The 22321-nt window shown below is 43.9% G+C and overlaps 1 protein-coding gene across 5 annotated transcripts in view; it reads left to right on the top strand.

Moving 5' to 3' along the window:
* The first annotated feature begins 624 nt into the window (after nucleotides 1–624).
* LOC104688023 (calcium-activated potassium channel subunit beta-2) overlaps nucleotides 625–22321 on the top strand; it is a 142665-nt gene continuing 120968 nt past the window's right edge. For all 5 annotated transcript variants that reach the window (XM_010397354.4, XM_010397357.4, XM_010397358.4 and 2 more), the window contains exon 1: nucleotides 625–819. In XM_010397354.4, the coding sequence (XP_010395656.1) occupies nucleotides 782–819 (38 nt within the window). In that variant the 5' untranslated portion in view covers nucleotides 625–781. The remainder of the gene's footprint in view (nucleotides 820–22321) is intronic.

Here is a 22321-nt window from a genome sequence, read left to right on the forward strand (position 1 = left end):
GTGAAAACACAGCTGGGCCCAGCAGCTTCTGCTGCTGAAGTAAATCCCTTTGCCCCTCCACACTTTTCTCTACTCTGGAAGTCTTTAGAGGTGAAATCATGAGTTCTCCTTCTCATTGCAGTTCTGTTTTGGCATTAAAAATCCTTCTGAGGCAAGAACAGTTTGGCATATTTTCCTTGTCTCAAGGTCACAATCAAGCTCTTAAAAAATTAAGTTATTAATCATCTAACATTCAACTCTGCTGCACTGAGGGTTTCTGGCCAGAAACCCCCATAGGTGGTTATTTCAAATATGACTCTGCTTCTGTTGAAGACTTTTGAATTAAAAAAACCCAAACCTGAAGTATGGAGAAATGCACCTTGTGATAATTACTGCCTAGCAGTGTATTTTTAAAGCAGTCAGCTGAGCTTCTAGTTTATATTTCACTAATTTGCTTACTTGGTAAAAAAACAAAACCCAAAAAAAGCCCTGACAAACCCCACATTCATCATGTAGTTTATCTGAGGTCTCCTCTGTGGCAAAGCATTGCTTGCAAGAAGGAAGAGAAGCTTGCAGGAAAATTGTTTTGTAACAGATGTATCGACGGAAAAAGTTACTAACTGGGAGTGTTCTTCCCTCCCCAGTCTCGCCGTTGCTGTTAGTGCCGGTCTGTAGGGTGTAGCTTTCCTCTTGGGCTTCTGTGTTTGCTTTACGTGTTGCTTTCCTCTTCCTTTTGGTCAGGAGCCTTTTTACAACCTGGCAAAATAACACTGAGCAGCAGCACCGAATCTGCAGGACAAAAATGAGCCTTTGCCTTAAATATCCCAGAGACAAATGGAGGTGAGTAGAAACAAGTCTGGGCTGGGGAATTGCTGTCGGTTTGCTGCTCAGAAGTTATTAGCAACTAGTGTATTGGATTTGTTTGGGGTTTTCCCCCTATTTGGCTGCAATGTTGAGAGTTTAACTAAAGTCTGGCATGGAAATATAGTGGAGCTGTAATTGCATCCAGGCCTTGGGTAGGGATTACAGAGTTGGCTGGGACAGAAATCCTTTGAGCAGGGTTTCCTGGGCCCTCGTGGCGGACTCAAACACATTTTCCATCCTCCTTTTCCCTGGTCTCGCAGAGTGTTTCTGTGTTTCTGATTCCCTGTGCACACTACACCTACTGAGAGCATTTACCCTGCTCCCATCATCTCCCTGTACCTCATGTATAATGCAGAGGTTGTATTTGCTCAGCTGTATTGAATCCTGCTATAAAAGCAGGGTGCAGAGGGCAGGTTCTGGATGCACAGTGAATCTCTGTAACTAATAAAATATAGCACCTGCCCTGCTGGAAGTATCAGTGTGAAACCAGACTTGACAGGGTAAGTGATCCCACTTCATAATCCTGTAATGCTGGTACAATTTGGTGGTACTGGCATAAAAGTGGTACTGAGAGCTAAGATGGACTTTGAGATAAATTAAAAATGGTGTCTTTAAGGGAAAATTACTCAGTACAGGATTTGATGACGTGCAGGTCTTTTACTCATAGGGTGTCATACCTAGCAGTTGGGTGGATGAAAATGACTTTGTGTTGTACAAACAAGACTCCACATGTGAATCAAGAACAGAGTAAAAGACTAAATATTCTTGACACTCCTTCTTCCTGTTTTCTAAGTTATCTTTTAAGAATCTTGAAATTTACTGAGATGGAAGGTTTTTTCTGTACTGTTCAGTGAGTATTTCTAATATCAAACTTTTAGGTTACATTAGCTTTGCTTGTGTTTATGGTATGTTTTTGGTCTCCAACTGCATTATCATGGGGTTTGGAGCCAGGTTTCCCGACTCAACTGCCAAAAAAGAAAACATTTGTATTTCCTGTTTGCTGATTGTTCAGTCTAATGTCTATTTAAAAGTTTTCTAGGAAAATACTGATAATAAACCATTGCAACTCAGCGACCACAGGGCTAGTTCATATATGAAGCAGAATGAACATATTTCTAAAATATTTGATATGATGTAGGATCAACAAACAATTCTAATAATGTAGAATCAGCAAACTTTTTAGATTAGTTTCCCCTTCAGTTCACAGAGACCAGACACTGTGCTCACTCATGTCATAAAGTACCAGAAAGCGGAGCTGTTGTTTTGGTGCATGAGGGGAATGTAAGTTCTGAGGGGACACTAACTCAGCAAGGGTGTTAGAGAGGGACAGCCTTGAACTGGGGATATAAAAATTATCTTTCTGTTGGCCATCACCTCTGGCTTCTCCCTGCTCTCTCGTAAACCCAACATTCCTTGGGGCAGGGACTTCCCCTGACTGGGTGTTCCTACAGAGCTCTGGCTTTATTCATCCCTTTCCACGGCAAAGAGTTCACTGCAGTTGATGGAAGGTTTTACGTGCCAGTACCAGAGCTCACAGGATGCCTGTTCTGTTCACTGGTTTCATGGACACACTGAGTTTAGCTGCCTTTTTGTTGGCAAAGCCAAGCCCTTACAGCTGAGTCACTCCACACAAAGCAGCAGCTTTGAACATTTGCTTTCCCACAATACAACATTCCTCTTTCACCAAGGCTTCCAGGACACTTCTTGCTGCAGAACTTTGCTACACTGAGACAAAAACACAGGCAGTCACACACTTGGCAACAAGGGAAGAGAGAAAAAGTCCTGTGTCAGGAACAAACCCAGAAGACAGGCTTGGGTCATGCTTAAAACCTTGAACAACAGACACAGAGAAAGGAATTAAAAATAACCTGTATAGTTATTTTCACAACCTGATTTTTGTATCAGGGAGTATTTCTAATGGTTTTTCACTTTCTCTTTTTGGACAGCTTGAAATACTGCCCACAGCCTGGGTAAAATCTGAAGGGGAAGGTTTTGGGCACATGAAAATAATCTATTGCAGTCATCAAAGCCACATCAAGTACGCAAGGTGATGTAGGAGCAGTCACCCCTTCTCTCCTGAGCTCTCTGCTGGAGCACAGACCTTGGATTTCTGCTGTGAGCAGTTCGTGCTCACAAGTCCGTCTGCTACAGAGTCATTCTAGCTGGCTATTATATTAATTAGTTTAGACTATTTTAATAATTACTCTACTCTGAAAAAAAAAAAAAAGGCAGAATTATGCTAACTGTAGAATCCAGAGATTAAGAAAAACAGCATGTGAGGAAGAGTACACAAAATATCCACCTGTAAAATAAAAATGTGCTGGGGAATGGAGAGTGAAGAGAAAGAAACACCAGAGCAGCCAACTAGAAAAAAAAAGGCCAGCATGATACTTGATAGTCACAGGAAGATCAAAAATAAAATGAAAATACTTTGAAACCTCTCAATTGAAACATTTCAGAAGAGCCACCTAGTCTGAATGAAAGCTGTCAGAATGGTATATTGAATTCAGCAGGCAAATTTGAACAGGAGATGTCTTAAAAACAGGGGAGAACTATCCCTATAAGTAATATCTGACATGTCAGAAAGTAAAGTACTTTTGAAAGAAAAACACTGGGAATGGGCAAAAAACTGAATTTGAAAATCTTCCATCCAGTGTGTTACTACCTGCTGCTGGAGATCTGACAGCCATTTAAATTATTTCTCAAACTCATTTAAGAAAAAAAAAAAAAGGGCTTGCTTTCCCATCCCCTCAATTAGAGAAAAATCATCACATCATTTTATGTTGAGAGTTAGTTGATGAATGTGGTGTCATATATCACTGCCTCTGCATCTGACAGGAATCAAAGCAGACAATTTGAAAGGCAAGTGTCTTTGAACTGCTAATTATGCTTAACAAAGAAAGTGTTTCACATGTTGATTCTTAATGCAATTTCTGCTTTTACCTAAAAGGTTTTTCTCCCATCTTATTTCTGGACAGCAAGAAATTATGTTGAAACTAACAGTAGTCTATTTATTTCTGATTATACTGTCATGTTTAAAAAAGTGGAGAAAATATCCGGTGCTTCTTGCATAACAAAAAGCTTCTGGAGATTTGTTGAGAAATACTGGTAAAGGTAACCCCCGATACATATGTTTCTCTTTTGGATATGTGATATTAAAGGCATCTGTGAAAGTTCGGAGTGTGAGAAGAGTATTTTAGCTCAATTTCTCTACCCCCATGAATTTCTTCTTCCTCAACTTTCTCTTTGGGGCCTTATTCTCAGAGCAGTGTAAAACACCCAAACAAAAGCTACACCAAACCAAATCTTCTCAAACAAGAGTGATTACCAAACAGGAGGATAAGTCAGAGGAAGAAAAAGGTAGCAAGTGTTGGGCCAGCAATTTGGCATTCTCTCTAATTCCACCATATTTCAGTGCTTTGCATAAGGTTCAGAAATGAAAAACCCACAAACAAAATAAAGCCAGCAAAACCCAGACAGACAACAACCAGCCAGAGGCAGCACAACCCCTCAGAGCTTCAAATCTTTTGACTTACATTGTTCTGTAATCTTAAAGCTCCTGAAGTGATGCCAAAAAGTGAAACTCTACAAGTCCTGGGTTAGAAAGCAAGTGGTGTGTATGTGTTGGCTCTGCTTTGATCTGCCAGAAAAGAGATTGTTTTTTATGGTCAACATCAAGCCATATCTTTCAAATTAGGAGTGTTCAGTCTAGGAAAATACTGGAGTATGAGACTATGATGAAAGTTCCACTAATGTAGAGAGTTGCTGGCAAGTCAGGAATTGATGGAAAAACCTGCAGTACCTGATATGAATAAATAAGTTTTATACTTTTACTCCCCGTCACTGGAATCATGGATTTTCCTGCTGATTATTTTTTAAAATTATAATATTCTCTGATTTATATTCCATGAAGAAGGGAATGCAAGATTTGTGCTAGCTCCTCAGACTGTAAGAGACAATGTTAACCTCAAGAGTGTTGATTTTCATTTTCCTTAAAACTGCTTTTAAAGAGCTTTACATATACAGGCTGAATAAAAATGACAGTCAGGCCTGTTAACTACCTTAGAATTGCTCCTTTCCATTCCCAGTTTGTCCCACATACTCCTGTGAAGTATGCAGCTTTGGAAAAATGCTTAAAACATATAAATAGTACAATTCAGTCAATTGCTCTTCATCAGTAAATAAGAGAGCATTCAGAGGCACTGTCATGCAGCACAGCCTGGGATTAGCTCTCAATTGCCTCTTCTGTGAAATCTTCCTGCTGTTTCCTCGCATCCATTCACAAACATTCTTCCCCTCCACCCACTTACAGCCCCTACAAGAGTGTTTAGGAGCTCAGCTAATTTGGCTGGGATTAAGATGTGGACATTAGATATTAAAAGCAATTTTTAAAATCCATAATGTGCTGGCAGTATCCTTAAATGCTTCTGTTACCCTGGCACTGACTGGTATGGGTTCTGAGATGGTGCCAGTTTGACAGCACTGGTGGGATGCTGGGTTGCAGGAAGCAATTTTGGTGCCGTTCCCAGTAGGTCCTGGGGAGAAGTCACTGGATTTGAAGTGTGGAAGAGGCTCACCATGGAACACCCAGCGACCTTCTCCCAGTGACTGTGGCACTGAGACAGGGGTGGTCCCTTTTGTGGGACACTTCTATGCACTCCATGAAAATGTGCTCAAGGATGAAAAGCAAAAGGAAAATAAGAGGATGAACCAAACAGAGAGTTAGTCCAGTTTTACCTTATGCCTTGGGAAGGTAAAGAAAGAGAAGAGTGACCTCAGTGAGATCACTAATAGAGCACTGCCTGAGAGCTGCTCAGTATGTGCCAAACCCCATTTGCTACAATTAAGGTCTTAAAGACAACTGCATAAGGACATTAGACCAAAAACCCCATCTAGCTAAAATTCATGTGTATATTACCAACAACAACCTCACAGGCAAATATTAGCATGTATCTCCCCTTTTCCAGTCCTGAGATTTGCATGTCCCCAAAGGATCAGTGTGAGTCCTGGAAGCATAAGGAAACCACACAGTGGATGTGTTGTCTGTCAGATGAACATCTTAGAGAGCAGCTGATGGCTGAAGAGTTGTGTTTTTCATGAAGCACATCTTTTACTTTATCCCTAGTGGAGTGATGGGTGATTTGAGAATTTTGGAAATGATTTTGGAAAACAGGTTAGGCAAAACAGAGAGAAGTGGTACAGGGAAAGCTGAACCTGCCATGGGGCAGTAGATGGACCATGTGACCTTTGAGGGGCCTCCCAGTCTTTCCTTTCTATGATTTCTCTAATTTAATGCTTCTGTTTCACTAAGTGGACAGATGGCCCTGTATTAGTCACCAAATAAGACAAATGATGGAAGATGGCTTAGGTGGGGCCAGTTTGGACTGTTTTGCTTGCATTCATGAGCAGTCTTGAGCTGTCATGAGCTCTGGAGGAGCACTAACAGGCTCCATGCATGGCCAGTTGTTGTCTGTGTTTTCAGACAATTGAAAAGCTGAAATCTTGCCCAGCAAAAGAAAGGTTGTGCATGCAAACACTATCCATTTCACAGCTTCTTTAGAAAATACGCAGTTGCCTACACTAGTCTGTGATACTGTTTGTGTGACACATATTCCTCCATCACATTAGTATTCCTATCACAATATTGACTTTTAAGTGAAGAAATGGACTTCATCTGTATGTTTGGAGGCAGAAGTTCTAAAAACTACTATAAAAAATGTCAGTTTCTGACCTTATGCTGCAGATGAGCTCTGAGAACTTTGGTCTCTTTTGAGAGGCTGCTATCAGCGTGCTCAAACATGAGCCAGGTGAACGCAGTTGACCCTGAACTCCTGACTTTGTCCTGGCCTTGACTGCCTGCAGGATAATGAATGAGCTCATTGGTTTCAGGTGTTGAGGCTGCTTGGAAATGATGCAGCACTGGTCTGTGTGTCACTGGTAGCACTGGGAAAAGGAGCACAGGGACAGGAAGGTCCATCCATTCCACTCTCACCCAGACTGGGTGGAATCAGTCACAGCAGCAAGTCCTGCTGTCTCCAGTGAGAGTTTCCCTGAATCCTACTGCAGTGCATTTACTGTGTTCAGGAGTTTTGTTAAGAGATTGAAAGCCCTGGATTTAGAGCAATCACAAAGCAAATAGTCTTGAAAATAATTTTATTTGAGCAAGAAGAGCCAAGTCATCTCCCCACATCAGTCTTTCTCTGATTTGCAGTCTCAACTGTACACAGGGGAAAATTAAGATTTATCTGAGTCAGAATACACCTGCATTTTAGTTCTTTCACTGTTGAGAAATATGTACAGTTGTTCCCATTATTTCAGAAGGGTTTGTTTGTTGGTAGTTTTTTAACATCACCCCCGGTGTCTTTTTAATTTTATTTTTTTGAAAGGCTCTTATTTTTGGAGCTTAGGAGTCATAATGAATAAAAACCTGGGAATGCAATTCAGTTCAGATCCACGTGTTGAGTCATGGGTTCCTCTTCAGTATGTGCAGGAGTCAAATCATGTCCTTGTAAGGGGATTGGCAACAGCTTTGGAAATATCTGTCCTCTTTCCCAGTTTGCAATCATGAGCTGTACTTCCAGCTCAGTTTTATGTAAAAGCAAATAAACATTTTATCTGCAGGCATCAGATATTGTCTTGGTAACCATCCCTGTATCTGTGTGCAACTGCACAGGGTGGGAAAGGAGGCTCTGAAATATGTTATATGGTCTGAGTGTGTCTTACGCTGTTCATATTCATGCTACTATTAGGAGACCCTTCTCTCTCTCTCTCTTTTACTCAACCCAAACAAAGCCAAACACATGCTTCCCACAGCTCTCTGTCATCCATCATGTACCTGCTCTTTTATCATAACTGTGCAGCATTTTCAAAATCAATGCTTACATTTTGTCAGTTATTAATAAACAATTTTTCAGTGCCCTAAATCCCTTGATTTGGAGAATGCCCAAGCTAATGAGGTGAACAGAACCAAACCATTTCAGGCACTGTCGGCTCAGTGAGACCTTCAGCTCTGTTTCTGAGCTCCTCCTCACTTTGAAGAGCTCACTTTGCCTCTTGGAGTATATTCCTGACCTTTGCCTCCTTTTACCTATTTGAAGTATATGTTTTTGCCATGCAGCTGCTTGGGCAGTAGCACCCCATGGAAACAGCCAGGGACATTTTTGTGCTGTCCTGGGGGTAAATGTAACCCTCACAGTCTTATCAGCACACCAGACAGACACACACCTGTGTTTCCCCCGCTGTATTAATAAGGTGAACCTTATTACACATTTGTTAAGCCATGAGTACAACAGCAATCTTAGGCAGTACAACCCAGTCTTAACATTGATCCTAATCTAAAGGCAAAGCTGTGCTCAGGCAGAACAGGCTTTCAGGTTTTGATGGCTGCTTGTGTTTCCAGGTTTTGGTAAGGAAAAGGTGTTGAAAACACACTTGAAACAATTTATAATCTACTTTCGTGGCTTCAAATAGGTCAGATAAACATCAGAGAGAATTTGTTGAGGAAAACAAGCTGCCATTCTGAACAGCTGGAGGTATATCCATCCCCAGAGCAGAGTCCATCAAACCCAGAGATGTGGCAAACTGCCAGACAGCTGCATGTGTGTCATTTTGATGGTCACACAGGAATGCCCTCTGGGCAGGAGGGGATTAATGATAACTCTCTGAAGCCCCAAGTGCCTCATTTTTGATCTTCCTATGGCAGTATATTTCTTCTTCCATTTTCACTTTGTTCTCAAAGCTTCACTCTTCATTTAAACCCTCTAAGGAAACTCCTTGCAAGATAGATGTACATTACCCTTTCAGTAGAAACAGAATCTCTGTCAGAAAAATAAATACTGAAATCTGTTTAATTCATGTAGACATCTCCCTCTCATCTTCTTTAAATATTAGTTTAGAAACCAGCTTTAATTTATAGAAATTTGCCATAATCCAGATAGCATGGATTATTTCTATAGTGATGCTCTAATGCTAATTTGCAAGAATGGGAGAAAAATTGCCATCCTAAAAAATTGGTTTTGTCCTTGGATGAAAGAGGCAGCAAAGACAGTGCCCCTGGCTAAGTGAAGACATGAGATAGATATGAACAATGCTCTATATGTGAAGTCTGGTGTTGGAGATGTTAATAATTTTCAGTTTAACTCCTACAAAATTAAAACTAAAGATTTATACTCATCTCCAAGCAGAAACCTACTTGGAAATATCCTGACTTGGTGTTTTGAAACATGTCAAAGATTACCTCTTCATAATGACCTTGGACGTGTGGATCCAAATAATGATGTCTGGGTATTTATAGGAATGGTTCCTCTCAGAGTTGCCCATCACAGCTAATTTTGCCAAATACACATGAAGTTTATAAAATCAGAAACACTTTTTATTTAATCTGATTCTGTCCATGAAAATGAATTGAATGAGCCCTAAATCTTAGTCCAGCAGTCTAATGTAAGACTTAAGAGCCACCATGTGGGATACAAGATTTGGTGGGTGCTGTTCTTAACTACAATTAAACTCAGTGTGCAAACCCATGTGCTGATGATAACACCAACCAGCCTAGACACTATTTGTACATCACCCTCCTCCTTTTCTAAAGCAGGGGTTTAGGGCTAAAACTGTGGGTGTAAAAAGATTTAGTTTCATGCTTCAGGCTTGAAACAGGTACAGGGCACAGTCACCATGATTCGCATTCCTTACTTGGGGTTCATCCCTATTCAGTCCAGCTGAATAACTGGTTTCTGTGAAGATGACAGACTGTCCCATCTCACACATCTTGCAAGCACATTCCAGACCAGCCAGGAACACACTGCCTTGCATTGAAGCTAGAGGTGCTTGGGCAGAGCTGTACCAATCCTTCTTGGCTGCCAGAAGGAAGGTAAAATTAGGAAAAAGACTCCTACAGAACAGTACAGAGTTCAAGAACTGAGTTTGTCTGCAGACCATGGTGAGACAAGAGTGCCAGTCAGCCAGCCTGTCCAAAGGCTGCTCAGTGGGGGCACTTGGGTGCAGGACCAGGGGCAGGAGACAGGACAGCTGGACCATTCAGCTCTGCCAAGACTTGATGTGCATCTTGGCTTGTCAGGACCAAACAAGTTCTCCTCTGCCCATGAACCCCAGAGCCCAGCAAGCAGATCTAGGCCAAAGTGAGAAAGCAGCACCTGCCAGCATATTTGCAAGACCTGTTGTGAGTTCTCCACAAATATTATTTGTGGGGAACAAAAAGAGATTAGCATCTAACCACTGGCTCTCAGTAGAGTCACCTTCAGACCAGTCAGGCACAGTCCTACTTAATCTGCCTGCGTTTCCAGAGGCACTGATCACTATGTATCTTTGCATCATGGCCATCCATCACACCACCAGTTTCTCATTTAAATACTGCCAGCAGCACTGTGAGCAGTAACACTCCCTCCTTCTCCCTCTGCATCTTATTATTGAAGTTGCTGCTGGCAAAGGAGAGTGGCTGTGTCCACAGTGACATTAGTAGAACTGTCAGCTTAATCAATGCTGATCCTTTCCCCCTCATCCCTGCTTCTCTGCCCCTGTTCTCCTTTTGGAGGCAGCAGAAAATCCATATAAATTCACCACTGTGCACAGCCATCCAGCAATCCTGCTCGTGTCCCATGGGACCTTTGGTACCCTGACTGTCTCCAGCTCCACATGCCATGTCCCCCTCAGCCACCCAAGGTCCCCCAGCAGAGCCTTTGCCAGGGCTCCCAGAGGCCTCCTAGACAGCAGGAGCACCTCTGGGAGCAGTCAGAGCAAGGAACCCATCAGCTCTCTGCAGTTTAGTCATCACAGAGGAAACAGGATTCCAGCAGCACTAAAGGCAGAGCAGGGCACGAGAGGCTGGGTGCTTTGATAGAGACCATTCTGCAACCAAATAAACTTGTAGCAAAGTTTTCCAAACCCTTGGGAGCTGGAATGTTTGTAAATAGTCCCTAGTCAATTCCATTCCAACAAAACATGCATTTCCAATTTGGAAAGGAGCAGGTAAACCTCCACTAGCAGTGCAGCCCTATTCAGCTCACTCATCCCACTGGGCCATTATGGAGAACAGTGTGGTCTGTAAAGGGGAACAGAGCTGCAGACAATACTTCATAACATGAACTGCAGAGGATTCACCATCGGGGGACCATCCAGGTGCCCCATCAAGTCAGGCAGAACTGGCAGACACCTGTGTGGGCTGAGAGCAGCTGTGTTTGGTCACACAGTTGTAAAGCATGAGTTACAGAGGCAGCTTGTTTGGTATTTTTGGTTTTGTAGGGTTTCAATTTTTTCAAAGACAGTTTTCAAAAATGGGGATTTTATTTTTTTTCTTCTCAGTTCACCAGGCTGACACACAAATGATGGTGTGCCTTGTTTGATACCATGTGTCAGTCAGCTGGAACTGGATTTCACATAACAAACCATTAATAATGTACTTGGGCAGAGAGCATCATAGCAAAGATAGACATTCTTGGAAAACTAGCACTTCAAAAAGTTTCAGCATCCATAATCCTCCCTCTCTGTCTTATGTCCTGCACATTTAGAGCGTGGGTGTTTGCACACCACTGTCTCTCTCTACCTCTTGTCAGCTCATTGCAGTTTTCAGCCTACTGTCAGTGTCACTCTCCCCTGTTGTCATCTGACATTCCCTACAGTCTGGAAAGGAAGATCCCGAGTGCAGTGATCTGCCCCACTGTCATTCAGCCACAGGACCTGCAGAGGAAGCCCAGGCCAGCAGCTTTGACTTCTGGTCTCTCCTCCACCCAGCCCATCTGAACCACAGCCAAGGCACAGCTTGTGCCAGGGACAGGAGGGATCATGCTCAGGGACCCAGCACCCTCAAGAATTCTCTTTCCTGCAATTTTTCCCATCACAGAGTAGATATGGCCTGACACTACAGATGTGTTCCTTATATTCTTAATGGTTATTCCCTATAAACTTTTCCACTGTGTCTCCATTGCTTCTCTGACATTATCTTCTTTGCAAAGCAATCAAGGAAAATTTAAGTACATGTTATTACACCAGGTTTCCCTTAGATTTGGGGGTCAGAGAAGAAAAGGTTTGTTTCTTCCCTCCCATGACAGAATGACCCCCTCCAAGCAGCACTGCAGTACTAGCAGGTTACTGCATTTCAGGAGGAGTAATTCCACCTGGTCGACATTCCCACCAGCCCAGCTGTGGAGAGCTGGTTGTTTAACATCTCTAGATTGCACAGTGATATGAACCTAATCAACACCCGTCTCAATTTTTAAATCTGTTTGAAAACCATACTTTGTCTTCCTCAGCAGTACTGCTTCATTTTCCTCTTCCACTGAGCTATTATTTGATTCACTGTCAGTAGCTGGCACTGACTGGAACACAGTTCATAGGATTAACCTGGGGCCACAGCCCAGGGCTCAACAGTCCTACAAGCTTGGACAAAGCACTGTGGCCCTGTTTCCTCATCTTTGACATAAGAGTAATGCTTCTGCTGCCAAGGGAGGCTGGAATAATTATGCGTCAGGAATATTCAGTGCTAAACACTTCTACCAGTCTATTTATCATGCTTATAGAGTAATGGCTTTCAGGAAAACGAGATTAGAGAATAGCCCTGTAGCTACAGGGTTGGGCTGGAGTACAGGAGATCTGGCTCCTGGCTCTTAGGAAACAAGAGAGACCCTAGGCAAGATTTGGGCTTAAAATCTCCTCCTTTAGGATGGGAACTGCAACCTTTCCCTCTATGGAGGCTAAATAGTTCCTATTTGTGAGTTTGCAAAGAGAGCAGTTACTGTCAGTTTTTAAGTGAACTGTCACTTGTACAGTTCCAATATGGATTTAGTTTATAAATGAACAACAGGAAGGAATAACAGCAGTTAGGAGAGGATTTGCAGCACTTGGTCAATGTCTGTTTCTTGTATTTAATGAAACCTTGCACACCAGAATTAATTCAATGAAGGAAATGTCTCTTGCAGCCAATGTTGGCCTCAATAGTCATTCATGACATTGAGCAAGACAGCTATTGCTTGTGTCCTTTCCACTGAAAATAAGGAGCACACCATCAGACCAAATACCTACTGAAAAACCAGACAAGGCTGCTTACAGTCTGGAAAACCAGCAGACATGCTTTGTGGATTTCCCTGTTAGCACGATTTCCAGACAAGCCTCTCTACCACAGTTCAAAGAGTTAAAGACATGCCATGCCTGATCTCCCATAGAAGATTTGAAGGAAAAGCCCAGCAGATTTGATTGATGCCAAGTGGTGTGTGCAGACAGAGCCTGTCCTGCTGCCTCCCACTGCCCAGCCCACCTGCTGCCCACCAGCTGCTCCAGCTGCCGGTGAAACTCCACGGCAAATGCTCTCGCTCTGCTTCTTTCAGTGTTTCCTGAGGAAACACTCACTTCATCTGCTGCTCTTTAAGCAATTAATGGACTCCATGAAGCATCTGGTGAGCAGGGGCTCTGCAGGGCCCCTAATTTGCAGCAGCTCACCCCCTGTGGCACACGTGTGCTCTGGCCTTATGGCCAGTGCCTGACCAACGGGTGCAAACCAAATGCTGTGGAGTTGCACTGACACGTGCCAGCTGGCTACCTGCCCTCATCAATATGCATAGGTTTGATAACATACACACTCATATTGGTTTATTAGCATCGGTGAAGTTACTGCCAGAACTGGCCTTTCTGCAGAGCAGTGCCTGGGCCTGCACAGGACACGCTTTCTTTGCAATTGTGCAACTTGCTCTGTGGAGAATATCTTCCTTTAGCCCTCTTCATCTTCCCCATAGACAAATATTTTAGACTTAGATTACAGAAAGCTTTTTCTTTTTTCCCAAAAGGTTAAGAAAAGCTGCAGTAGCAAAGATGCTCATTTGAGAATACCAGCTAGATGCTGGAAAGGAAAACTTTGGGTAACGCAAAATGTGTTTCGGTAACCTAGCTGGACAAGAAGATGGGATTGAGCCACCTCTCTTCTCCCAGAAAGGAAAACCAAGTCACAGAGCTCAACCTTTTTTAGTCTGATAAGTTAATTAGGGAGTAAGAATCAGAATTCTACTGGTTTTATCCCTTTGAAAGTCAGAAACAGAGACAAATCCTTCCCTGCAGTATGCTGCTCTCAAGAGCAAGAAGGACTCTCCACTTGCTGTTCAAGTAGGAGAGAAAGCAACAGTCTCAGGCATACCTGCACAGTCCTGATCTTTCCAAAGCATTCCATCTGCACAGAGTTTTGTTCATGAGTATTAACAATAAATTTTTTGCTGACATGCTTTATTTACTATGCTAGTCCTGCCTGGTTCTTTACACCATTTCTTGCTGGAATATCATGTTTTGATTAAGAAACAAGGAGTTTGCAGAGCTGCACAATGTTGCTGCTCATCACATGAGAGTGATGGGAATTTCACCTTCCTCTTCAGTAACCACAGCTCAGTGCTGTGACCACACCACCTGCACCCTGTCCTAGGGCCCTCCGTGGCAAAAGGTACCCAGTAACACTGGTGAATGATTCAGCAGTGGCTACAGGAGTGAGAAAAGGAGAGTCCTTGTTTATTTCAGGTTGGTGACCAGCACATTAGGAACCAGCAAGTGAAAATACAATGACCATTATGGCACTGACCTCCAAAAGGCACTACCTTCCAGTTTGCCAGGAACAGGGAGGGCTCTGATGAATTCCCTTGCTAGTCTGATGATGGTAGGACACACTGAAAATAGTGAGTGTCCACAATACCGGTGTTGCATGAAAGTTTTTGTACAAAGTGTAACCACAGCTTGTGTAGCTTGAGGGAGATGGAGAGGATGGAAGGAAAAACAGGGTGAAAGAAAATGACTGGTTGCAAGGAAAGCACAAGAAGTGGGGTGTCCTGTGGCACAGCAGTAATGAGGGGCTTGTCTCATTTGTAAAAATTATTTCCATTCTCCTTTCTCTCTGGATCTGTCTCTATTGCCTGTTTGCCCATTTTATGCCAGGACTGTCTTCTAATGCACATTTATACATTTGTCAAAGGTTCTGTGCAAAGGGAATATGAACATAAGCTGCACTTCCTAGATGTGCCAGCATAACACCATAAGTGACACTGGCCACCAGCAGACAAGGAAAGCCAGTAGGATGTGGCACAGAACTGAGGCCCTGTCTCAAGGGATATTCCTGACCTTAGTGTTGTTCTGTCTGTGCTAGGATTAGGCTTAGTTTAAGATCAATAGAAGGATTGGAAAAGCACACAAAGAGCTGGTCTGCTCTGATGTGTAGCAGTTTACAGATATATTGCCCATCCATCCTACGCAGAGTCCTTCCATCAGCTCCGCTTTTGCCACAGCCCTCACTGCAGGGGTTGTGCAACTCAGGAATGATTCAGCGCTCAGGATAAAAGGATGAGCCCACCACTGACCCAAGCAGTGACAGACAAGGCAAGGTCTCCATGGACTCAGCAACTTTACCAGAACATCGACTGAGTTTCTCTTTTCCCTGTCTCATTTTCCCCAGCAGAGAAGCAGCACAGCTCTGTTTGGGCAGCGAGTGTCACTCAGCCATCTCATCCCCTCCTCAGAGGTTTGAGACCTTTCTCCTTGGGCAGAAACTAACTGCAGTCTTACACTGGTCATGTGCCCCTTGTGAAGGGCTGCACTGACATGGCTCTCCTCAGACCTCCTTATCCTCTGCTAATTCCATGTCTTTGCTCAGACCTTCCCCTCCTAACCCCCGAGTGAAAAAGTGTCTCTCCAAGGCAGGCACCAAAGGCAGGCTGAACTTCTTGGCTATATTAACACGGAAATTAAGGCTAATTGAAGGAAGTGTGGTTACCTCCATATATAGCATTATAATAAATTGCTGCACTATTTCTAGCATCCCTATTTTCTCCAGAATGCTTAAATACCAAAGCAAGTGCAGATCCATAGCATTGGCAAAAAGCTGCAGAGGATGAGTTTGTTTCTTAGCTTATAGAACAGCCAACGTCAGAGAAGTGACTTAATTTGAACACAAAACTAGTTTTGTGAGGAAAAGAACAAAATATCGGGTATGAAGAACTGTTTAATCTTTCAGAAAAAGCTGGAAGAAACAGCCATCTAGTAGCCAGCTGTACCACAGTGAGTGGCAAGGGGAACTTCCAATGACTAACCATGTCAGCATGGATGGCAAGGTTCTCCCTTCTTTGACCACCAGATGACAAGCCCGACTTCCAGAGAAGTCGTAACCTTTTCATATCAGGATCTCCAGAGACACACAAAGTGTTACTTGAAAGAAGCTCTCCCCTATAGTGGAAAAGACTTTTCAGTGACAAGGCCGTGATTGCATCCATACAGACATGCCTTCCATGGGGCAGAGCTGTTCACATGACTTTTCTAGGATAACTTGCCCCAGAAATCATCTCTGGTGAGTCTCTTCAGTCTCACAGGGCTAGTGGGTCTGGTATGGAAGGTAGGAATGGTCCTGAGATGCGGGAAGGTTGGGTCCATTCTGCTTTGACCCCAAATCCTCTGGGACACTGGGAAAACTCTGGGACACGCCGCCAGAGCCCTGCAGTTTTGTGGGTGCCCCTTGGGACCCAGCAGCTCCTCTCTTCATCCCCCTGTGCCCTCTCTGTGCAGACCCCCCTGGGCAGGACTGTCCCTGGAATTCACCTCTAGGTGCTGCTATACTACCAGCTATGGATTTCCCGGCAGGAAAAACGGGAGAGGGATGGCAGCAACTTCCTCATGTTGCAGGAGGAAACTGCAGCAGTTCTGGATCACCAAAATGTGCCTTTTTTTAAAGCATCATTTTAAGTCTTGTGTAAACCAGCACACCGGGCACAGCTATCCCTCCACATCTCCTGCAGGGATTGTGGCAGAGGGGACACCCTGAGCATCACCTTCTGCACCATATTTTGAGTGAGGAACAGCTGTAGCTTAGTTTTTCACACGAAGGAAAGAGAAGAGGTTAAATTGAGCTAGTGGCATTGTCGGGTTAGGAGTTAACCCTGCTAGGTCAAGGGCAAGGACAAAAGTGATTTGTCACAGACAGCAGTAATGCACATGGGGCTGATTCTGGAGGGTGAGGCTTAAGGCTCCAGGCATTAGCAAATTAGCATTTTGCTTAATTAGATATTGATCACTATCACAAAGCATGTCATGACCACTGTAAGCTTACCACAATGCGATGGAAAATTAGAACATGTAGCAGAAAGTACATTCATTCTTCCTCCTCCAGGAAGTTTACTCAGACATTTAGCCAATCTGCAAGTCTTATCCTGCTGTTTCCTAAATGAGTGACAAACATTCCCTTGTTTCCCAAGGGAGCCCTCAGTTTTGCTCTTTACTGCCATACAATGATTTTTACCTTGCATTAAGGTAAGGTGTTGTTCCTCCTTTCCTGATGCCCCAAGGTACACAAATTTAAGGTGTTCCACACCCAGTTGAACCCATGCCAGCTGTGACAACTGAAGAAGAGGACTTTGTCTTCCCACCACTACAGAGATGCTGTATTAACTGTGTTTTCCTCTGTGTGTCCCATGCTATGCAGGACATAACACAAGTTCTTTGTGGCCAGATGAACCCTCAACACCATCCCACAAATATGCTGTGAGCATTGGAACAGTGGATAACAGACCTCCCTGTCCCTGGCTAATGAGAACTATGGAAGTTCACATTGCATCTCTGATAGCCCACGTACACTTATATAAGTGGTTTATTCCTATATGTGCTGCAGAGAGAAAGAAGCAAGAAGATTGTGCCTCTTATAAGTTTAGCCTGGTTCAGCTGGTCTGCAGGACCTCTCTGAAAGTGCCCACGGGACACTGCATTTCCTTTGAAATATTAATCTCAGCTTAGGGCAGGGATGCTGCGTGATCAGGCACAAACCTTGGAGAACAGCTCTCTAATTTTTCCATCTGGGAACTCTTCCCTCAACAAATGCATTTAATGCCTATATGTGATCTCTGGTGATCTTTGCATGCTGAAATGTGAGAGTTGTGTGATGCTGCTCATAGGATGGGAAGGTCAAGTCATGCCATGAGAATTAGTTGGGCGGCAGAGAGCTGTCTTAGGGCACAGTGATGGGAGCAACCGGAAGGTGCTCTTCTGGAGCATAGTCTGACACAGGTGACCCTGAGACACAGGAGGCAATGCCTCAGGGGAGGAGAAGCCTTGTTACCCTTGGGATGTTTAGCTGTTGCCACTTCAGTATATAGGAAATACTCCCTGGCAGGAACCACACAGCCTCAGCTGCAGCGGTGTCCAGGCAATCCAGCAGGACTAGCAAACTGTGGGGAAGAGGTCCTGGGCAGATACCAGCAACAGCTCTGCATGGAGATGAACCCGCGAAAGAATGGCCCCTACCCACTGCTCTGCCACGTCAAACCCTGTCCTAAATGAGAAATGGTGCTTGGGAAACAGCAGGGAGCAGAGGTGCTTTACAGCCCACGGCACAGGCTGTGCCACCTCCCTGACAAAGCTCTGGACAGCTTCCCTGCACCTGCTGGAGAACTGATATCCCTATTTCTCCTTTCTCTATAACGAACGGTGATGTTTGCTCTGAGTCCCTTATGGAGCTGTGATGGAAGCTGAGCGCTGGCTGTGGGTACCTGAGTTCTCTCTTGGCGCCTGAGCTGGGGCAATGTTTGGGAGCTGGCACTGCTGCACTCAGCCACTGACGGCTCCCACGACCCGCACACGGCCACCACGGCAGACTGAGCCTTCAGTGCTGAGCAGCTCCCCCACAAAAGTGCATTTTGCAGCACCTTCCCTGCAGCCTAATTCAGAGCCATGCTGTTACCTCGCCTTTGCCAGCCCCCTCTTTCCTATGCTGTTTCACATAGCCGATAGCAAACTTCCCGTTTGTGTGAACACACAGCCTCCAGGCAAGACTGTCAGCAAAGTGCAGCTTCCTGGAGCTCAACAGGGAAGGGCACCTGGGGAATCCGGACCTGATGCCAAAGGTCTCAGTGCCTGCGGAGACACCAATGGCCCCCACAATATTCTGCTGCCTCAGGATGGGCATTGATGCCCTGACTGACCCAGCTGCCATCTCTGCCCAGGAATGAAGCTGCTCCTGATGCATAGATAGACAGGCTTTCCAAATATTATGTTGTATAGAATCGATCTTGACTTCTCACCTATCAGCCAAATCCTCACACTTCAAGTTGTGTGCAAATACCACAGCTTCTTTGAATTGGGGACTGGAATGTTATTTCTAATTTTTATGGTATTTGTTGATACTGCTGCAGGTGTTTGGGGTTTGAGTGCAGAGGAGAGAAGGCAGTTCATGCTTTTCAATACTGGAGTAGGATGTGTCTGTGGGGATGTTCTGCATCTAAGGCAGTGTTACTGATATCTGGGAGGTTTTTTTTGGAAAAGAATGGATACCAAACCCTGTCTTCTTAAGCATTATAGGCATCATCTCTTGCCCTGTCTTGCAGTACCTCCTGTAATTAGCTTTTACATTAGAAATCAGAGTCCATTTTCTGTGTCAGACAATGCCTCAGCAAATTTTGGCTAAAGATTGAGGATTGGTATCTGTGGGAATTGAGCCAGAAGTTATAGCAGAAACACAGGTTCTATTTTTCACTGAATTATATCTTAGCAAATGTCAGCGGGTGTGATAATTACTTGCTGGATGAAATATACTTTTTTAATCACATCATTTGTTCCAAAACACTGTTTCTAGTATTTTCTCCAAGGGTTGTTTATTAATGACACGTCACAAGCTGAGAAACTGGGACTTTTCCGTCCCAGCCTTTAACAGGAATGAAGTGCTGTGTTTGGGGTTACTAACTCAGACTCACTGCAAGCTTCCCTAAAATACAGATACAATTATCTGCTTTTATTGCAGCAGATGCTCTTACAAGACCTCCTGTAACTCTGTGTTACTATTGGCCAGTGATTGCCGTGAGCTACACAGTGCAATCAGAGGAAGGGCTGTTGAACAAGCCCAGGCTGTTGAGCAAGCCCAGGCTGTCCTCCTCTCGTGTTGGTGGCATCCCACCACCTCACACTGATGACCTGGTGGGAATCCAGCACGGCAGAACCTGCTCGTAACTGAGTGCAGCTTCCCTGCAGCTGGAAAACACTTCCAGTCAGAAGAACAATCACTGCTAAAAATGGATTCAGGTCAGCTTTTTCAATGCTTTCTCTCAGGCAGGACATTCAGTGATTTGTCCTAGGCTGGGAGCACGCTTTCTCTGCCCAGGGTGGACAGGCAGCGTCCTTAATCAGGAGTCCCCTCACGTCACACGTCACAGCTGTCTTTCTGGCCCCTCTATGCTCTGCATTCCCATCTTGGCTTTACTTTTTATTGAGTTGATCCTTAAAATCCTTCTCAGCATAAAAATCTAACAGTTGCCACCATGACAGGGTGACATCTGTGTCCATCTCAGTCAGAGGCAGCTGAATCCCGCTTTAATTTCTTCCTCCCCCACTCTCTTTCTCTCCTCTTTTGCCCTCTCTGCAACTGAGTGTAGCCTCACAGAACACAGAGGTTCTGCTCAGGAGAACTAAGGGAAAAAGATCAAATACACATCAGTCATTTTTACTGTAGGTGAGACATATATTCATATGATAAATTGCTCATTTTCTGAGGACAGAAACTATATTCAACACGGGAAGGAACCTTCCCTGGGGGCATGTAAGACACTGGGGTATCCCCACAGATATTTCAGGCTCTCAGAGGCTGTTAGGGTCTAGCATTAACTGTGCTTGTTGGCCCAGCCTGTGAGCACTGATGTAAAACAGACACTGTGCCACCTCTCAGTTACAGATATTTTATGTCAAATGCTGAGATCCAAACATGTGTAATATGGGGGCTGATTATGTTTCAGCATGTTTTCTGACAAATTGTTTCTTAGAAATAAAGCACTAAACAAATGGGAATTATAATGAAAGAAGACAACAATGATAATGCCATTGTATGTATCTGGAGTAATGATGGGCCTAGATCAGATAATGAAGGTGTAAAATGGATAAACATTGGCATCACTAATACCCATAATAAATTCTAGGACATTGAAAAACTGCACGATATCAACAAATAAAGAGTTCATAACACTAACAATAACAACCTTATAGAAAAAACAATATTTAGAATTCTAGTAGTTGAAGGAAAGTGTTCCAAAATGCAGAAACCACTAAAGGACCATATAAAATGGATATTTGCACATTAAAAATAATCACAGCAACCCTCCTGCTGTTCCTCAGCTCTTGGCTTATGCTGGTATCTCATAAAGCACCTTTTGCTCTTTGGTTTCATCCTTGCACGTGCAATGGGGGTGACAACAGCTAAAGATAAGAGTGACTTTAATTCCCATGGCTTTGGCATTAGCCAATTCTCTGCAGATACCTCTGCCTGACAGGCAGGAAACTTTGTTATAACAAAATGTGTTATGCTGCTTAAAAGTCCCTGTGTTTATAATGATGGGTGGAAAGGAAAGGAAAGGATATTCTGTGCCAGTCACAGGGGAGGATGTGGAGCACAGTGGATGGGGACGGCATTCCTTCTGATTTGCCCACTTTCCCCTCTTTCTCCCAACATATGATGGAAGCAGCAGAGGTGACAGGACAGCAAACTGGGGACAGCAGCCTTGCAGGAAAGGGCTCCGGGAGCTGCACCCACCTCTGCTGCAGCACCACTCAGATCACACTTCCAGCCCACTGGCTCAAAGAGAAAGGGATGGATATATCTTTCTTAACCATCCAATCCTCACCTCAGAGTTCACTGTTTGGCCAAAATTAAACCAACAAATCTGCTGAGGTCCAACAACCCCAAATTTAGCAATATATTGTAATAAGCTGTAACAGCTCTGCAGAGTCCCTCTGGATGTCACCGGGGATAAAGAGCAAAGGAGTGAAACCAGATATCTGTCAGCATTAGCAGACTAATAACAATGTCTCACAGAAGGCAGGGCTGTGACTTATCCCTCTCCTTCAGAGCTTCCTCATCATTTTGCAGCAAGGGAACAGAGGCATAGCAGTGGTGTTGGTAAAAGAGATTCCTTTAACCATGAGATCATCCTCCAGGAACAGCTGCCCCTGCAAGAGGGCAGCCCAGCTTAATGCCCTGAAACCAGACCCAGCCACGGGGAGGCTTCATCAGCCCCCTCCTCCTGAAAGAGCAGTCAAATACACCCTGCTGTCACATTGGGCTTAGCTTCGCAGCAGATGTGGTATGTTTGCAAGTGATAGCCATCCCTGTCATATATTGAAATTAATTTCTCAGACAAAAATCTGCTTTATTGGGAACTAAAATGAGCAGCAGACCCATCAACACAAGCACAAGTGTGTGGCCAGCAGGACAGCAACAACATTTGTGATAAAGCAGCCTTTCCCACTGTTCCCTCCCTCCACATATGACAGTTTAGTTATGGTGCCATTTTTCCAAGACAACGAAGTGCACATATTTTCTCTTTTGAGTTGACTGCTGTGGAGTGGCTACACTTTAGAAAATTAGTTTTTATCATTTTAGTAATCTAATTTTCATAAACCTTTTAACGCAAAAACAAAAACTACTTAACGCACAGCAAGATAATTAATATTGAAAATAGACTCTGCAGGAGAACTGTAGTAC

This window comes from Corvus cornix, chromosome 9 (assembly GCF_000738735.6).
Source record: "Corvus cornix cornix isolate S_Up_H32 chromosome 9, ASM73873v5, whole genome shotgun sequence".
Lineage (NCBI taxonomy): Eukaryota > Metazoa > Chordata > Aves > Passeriformes > Corvidae > Corvus > Corvus cornix.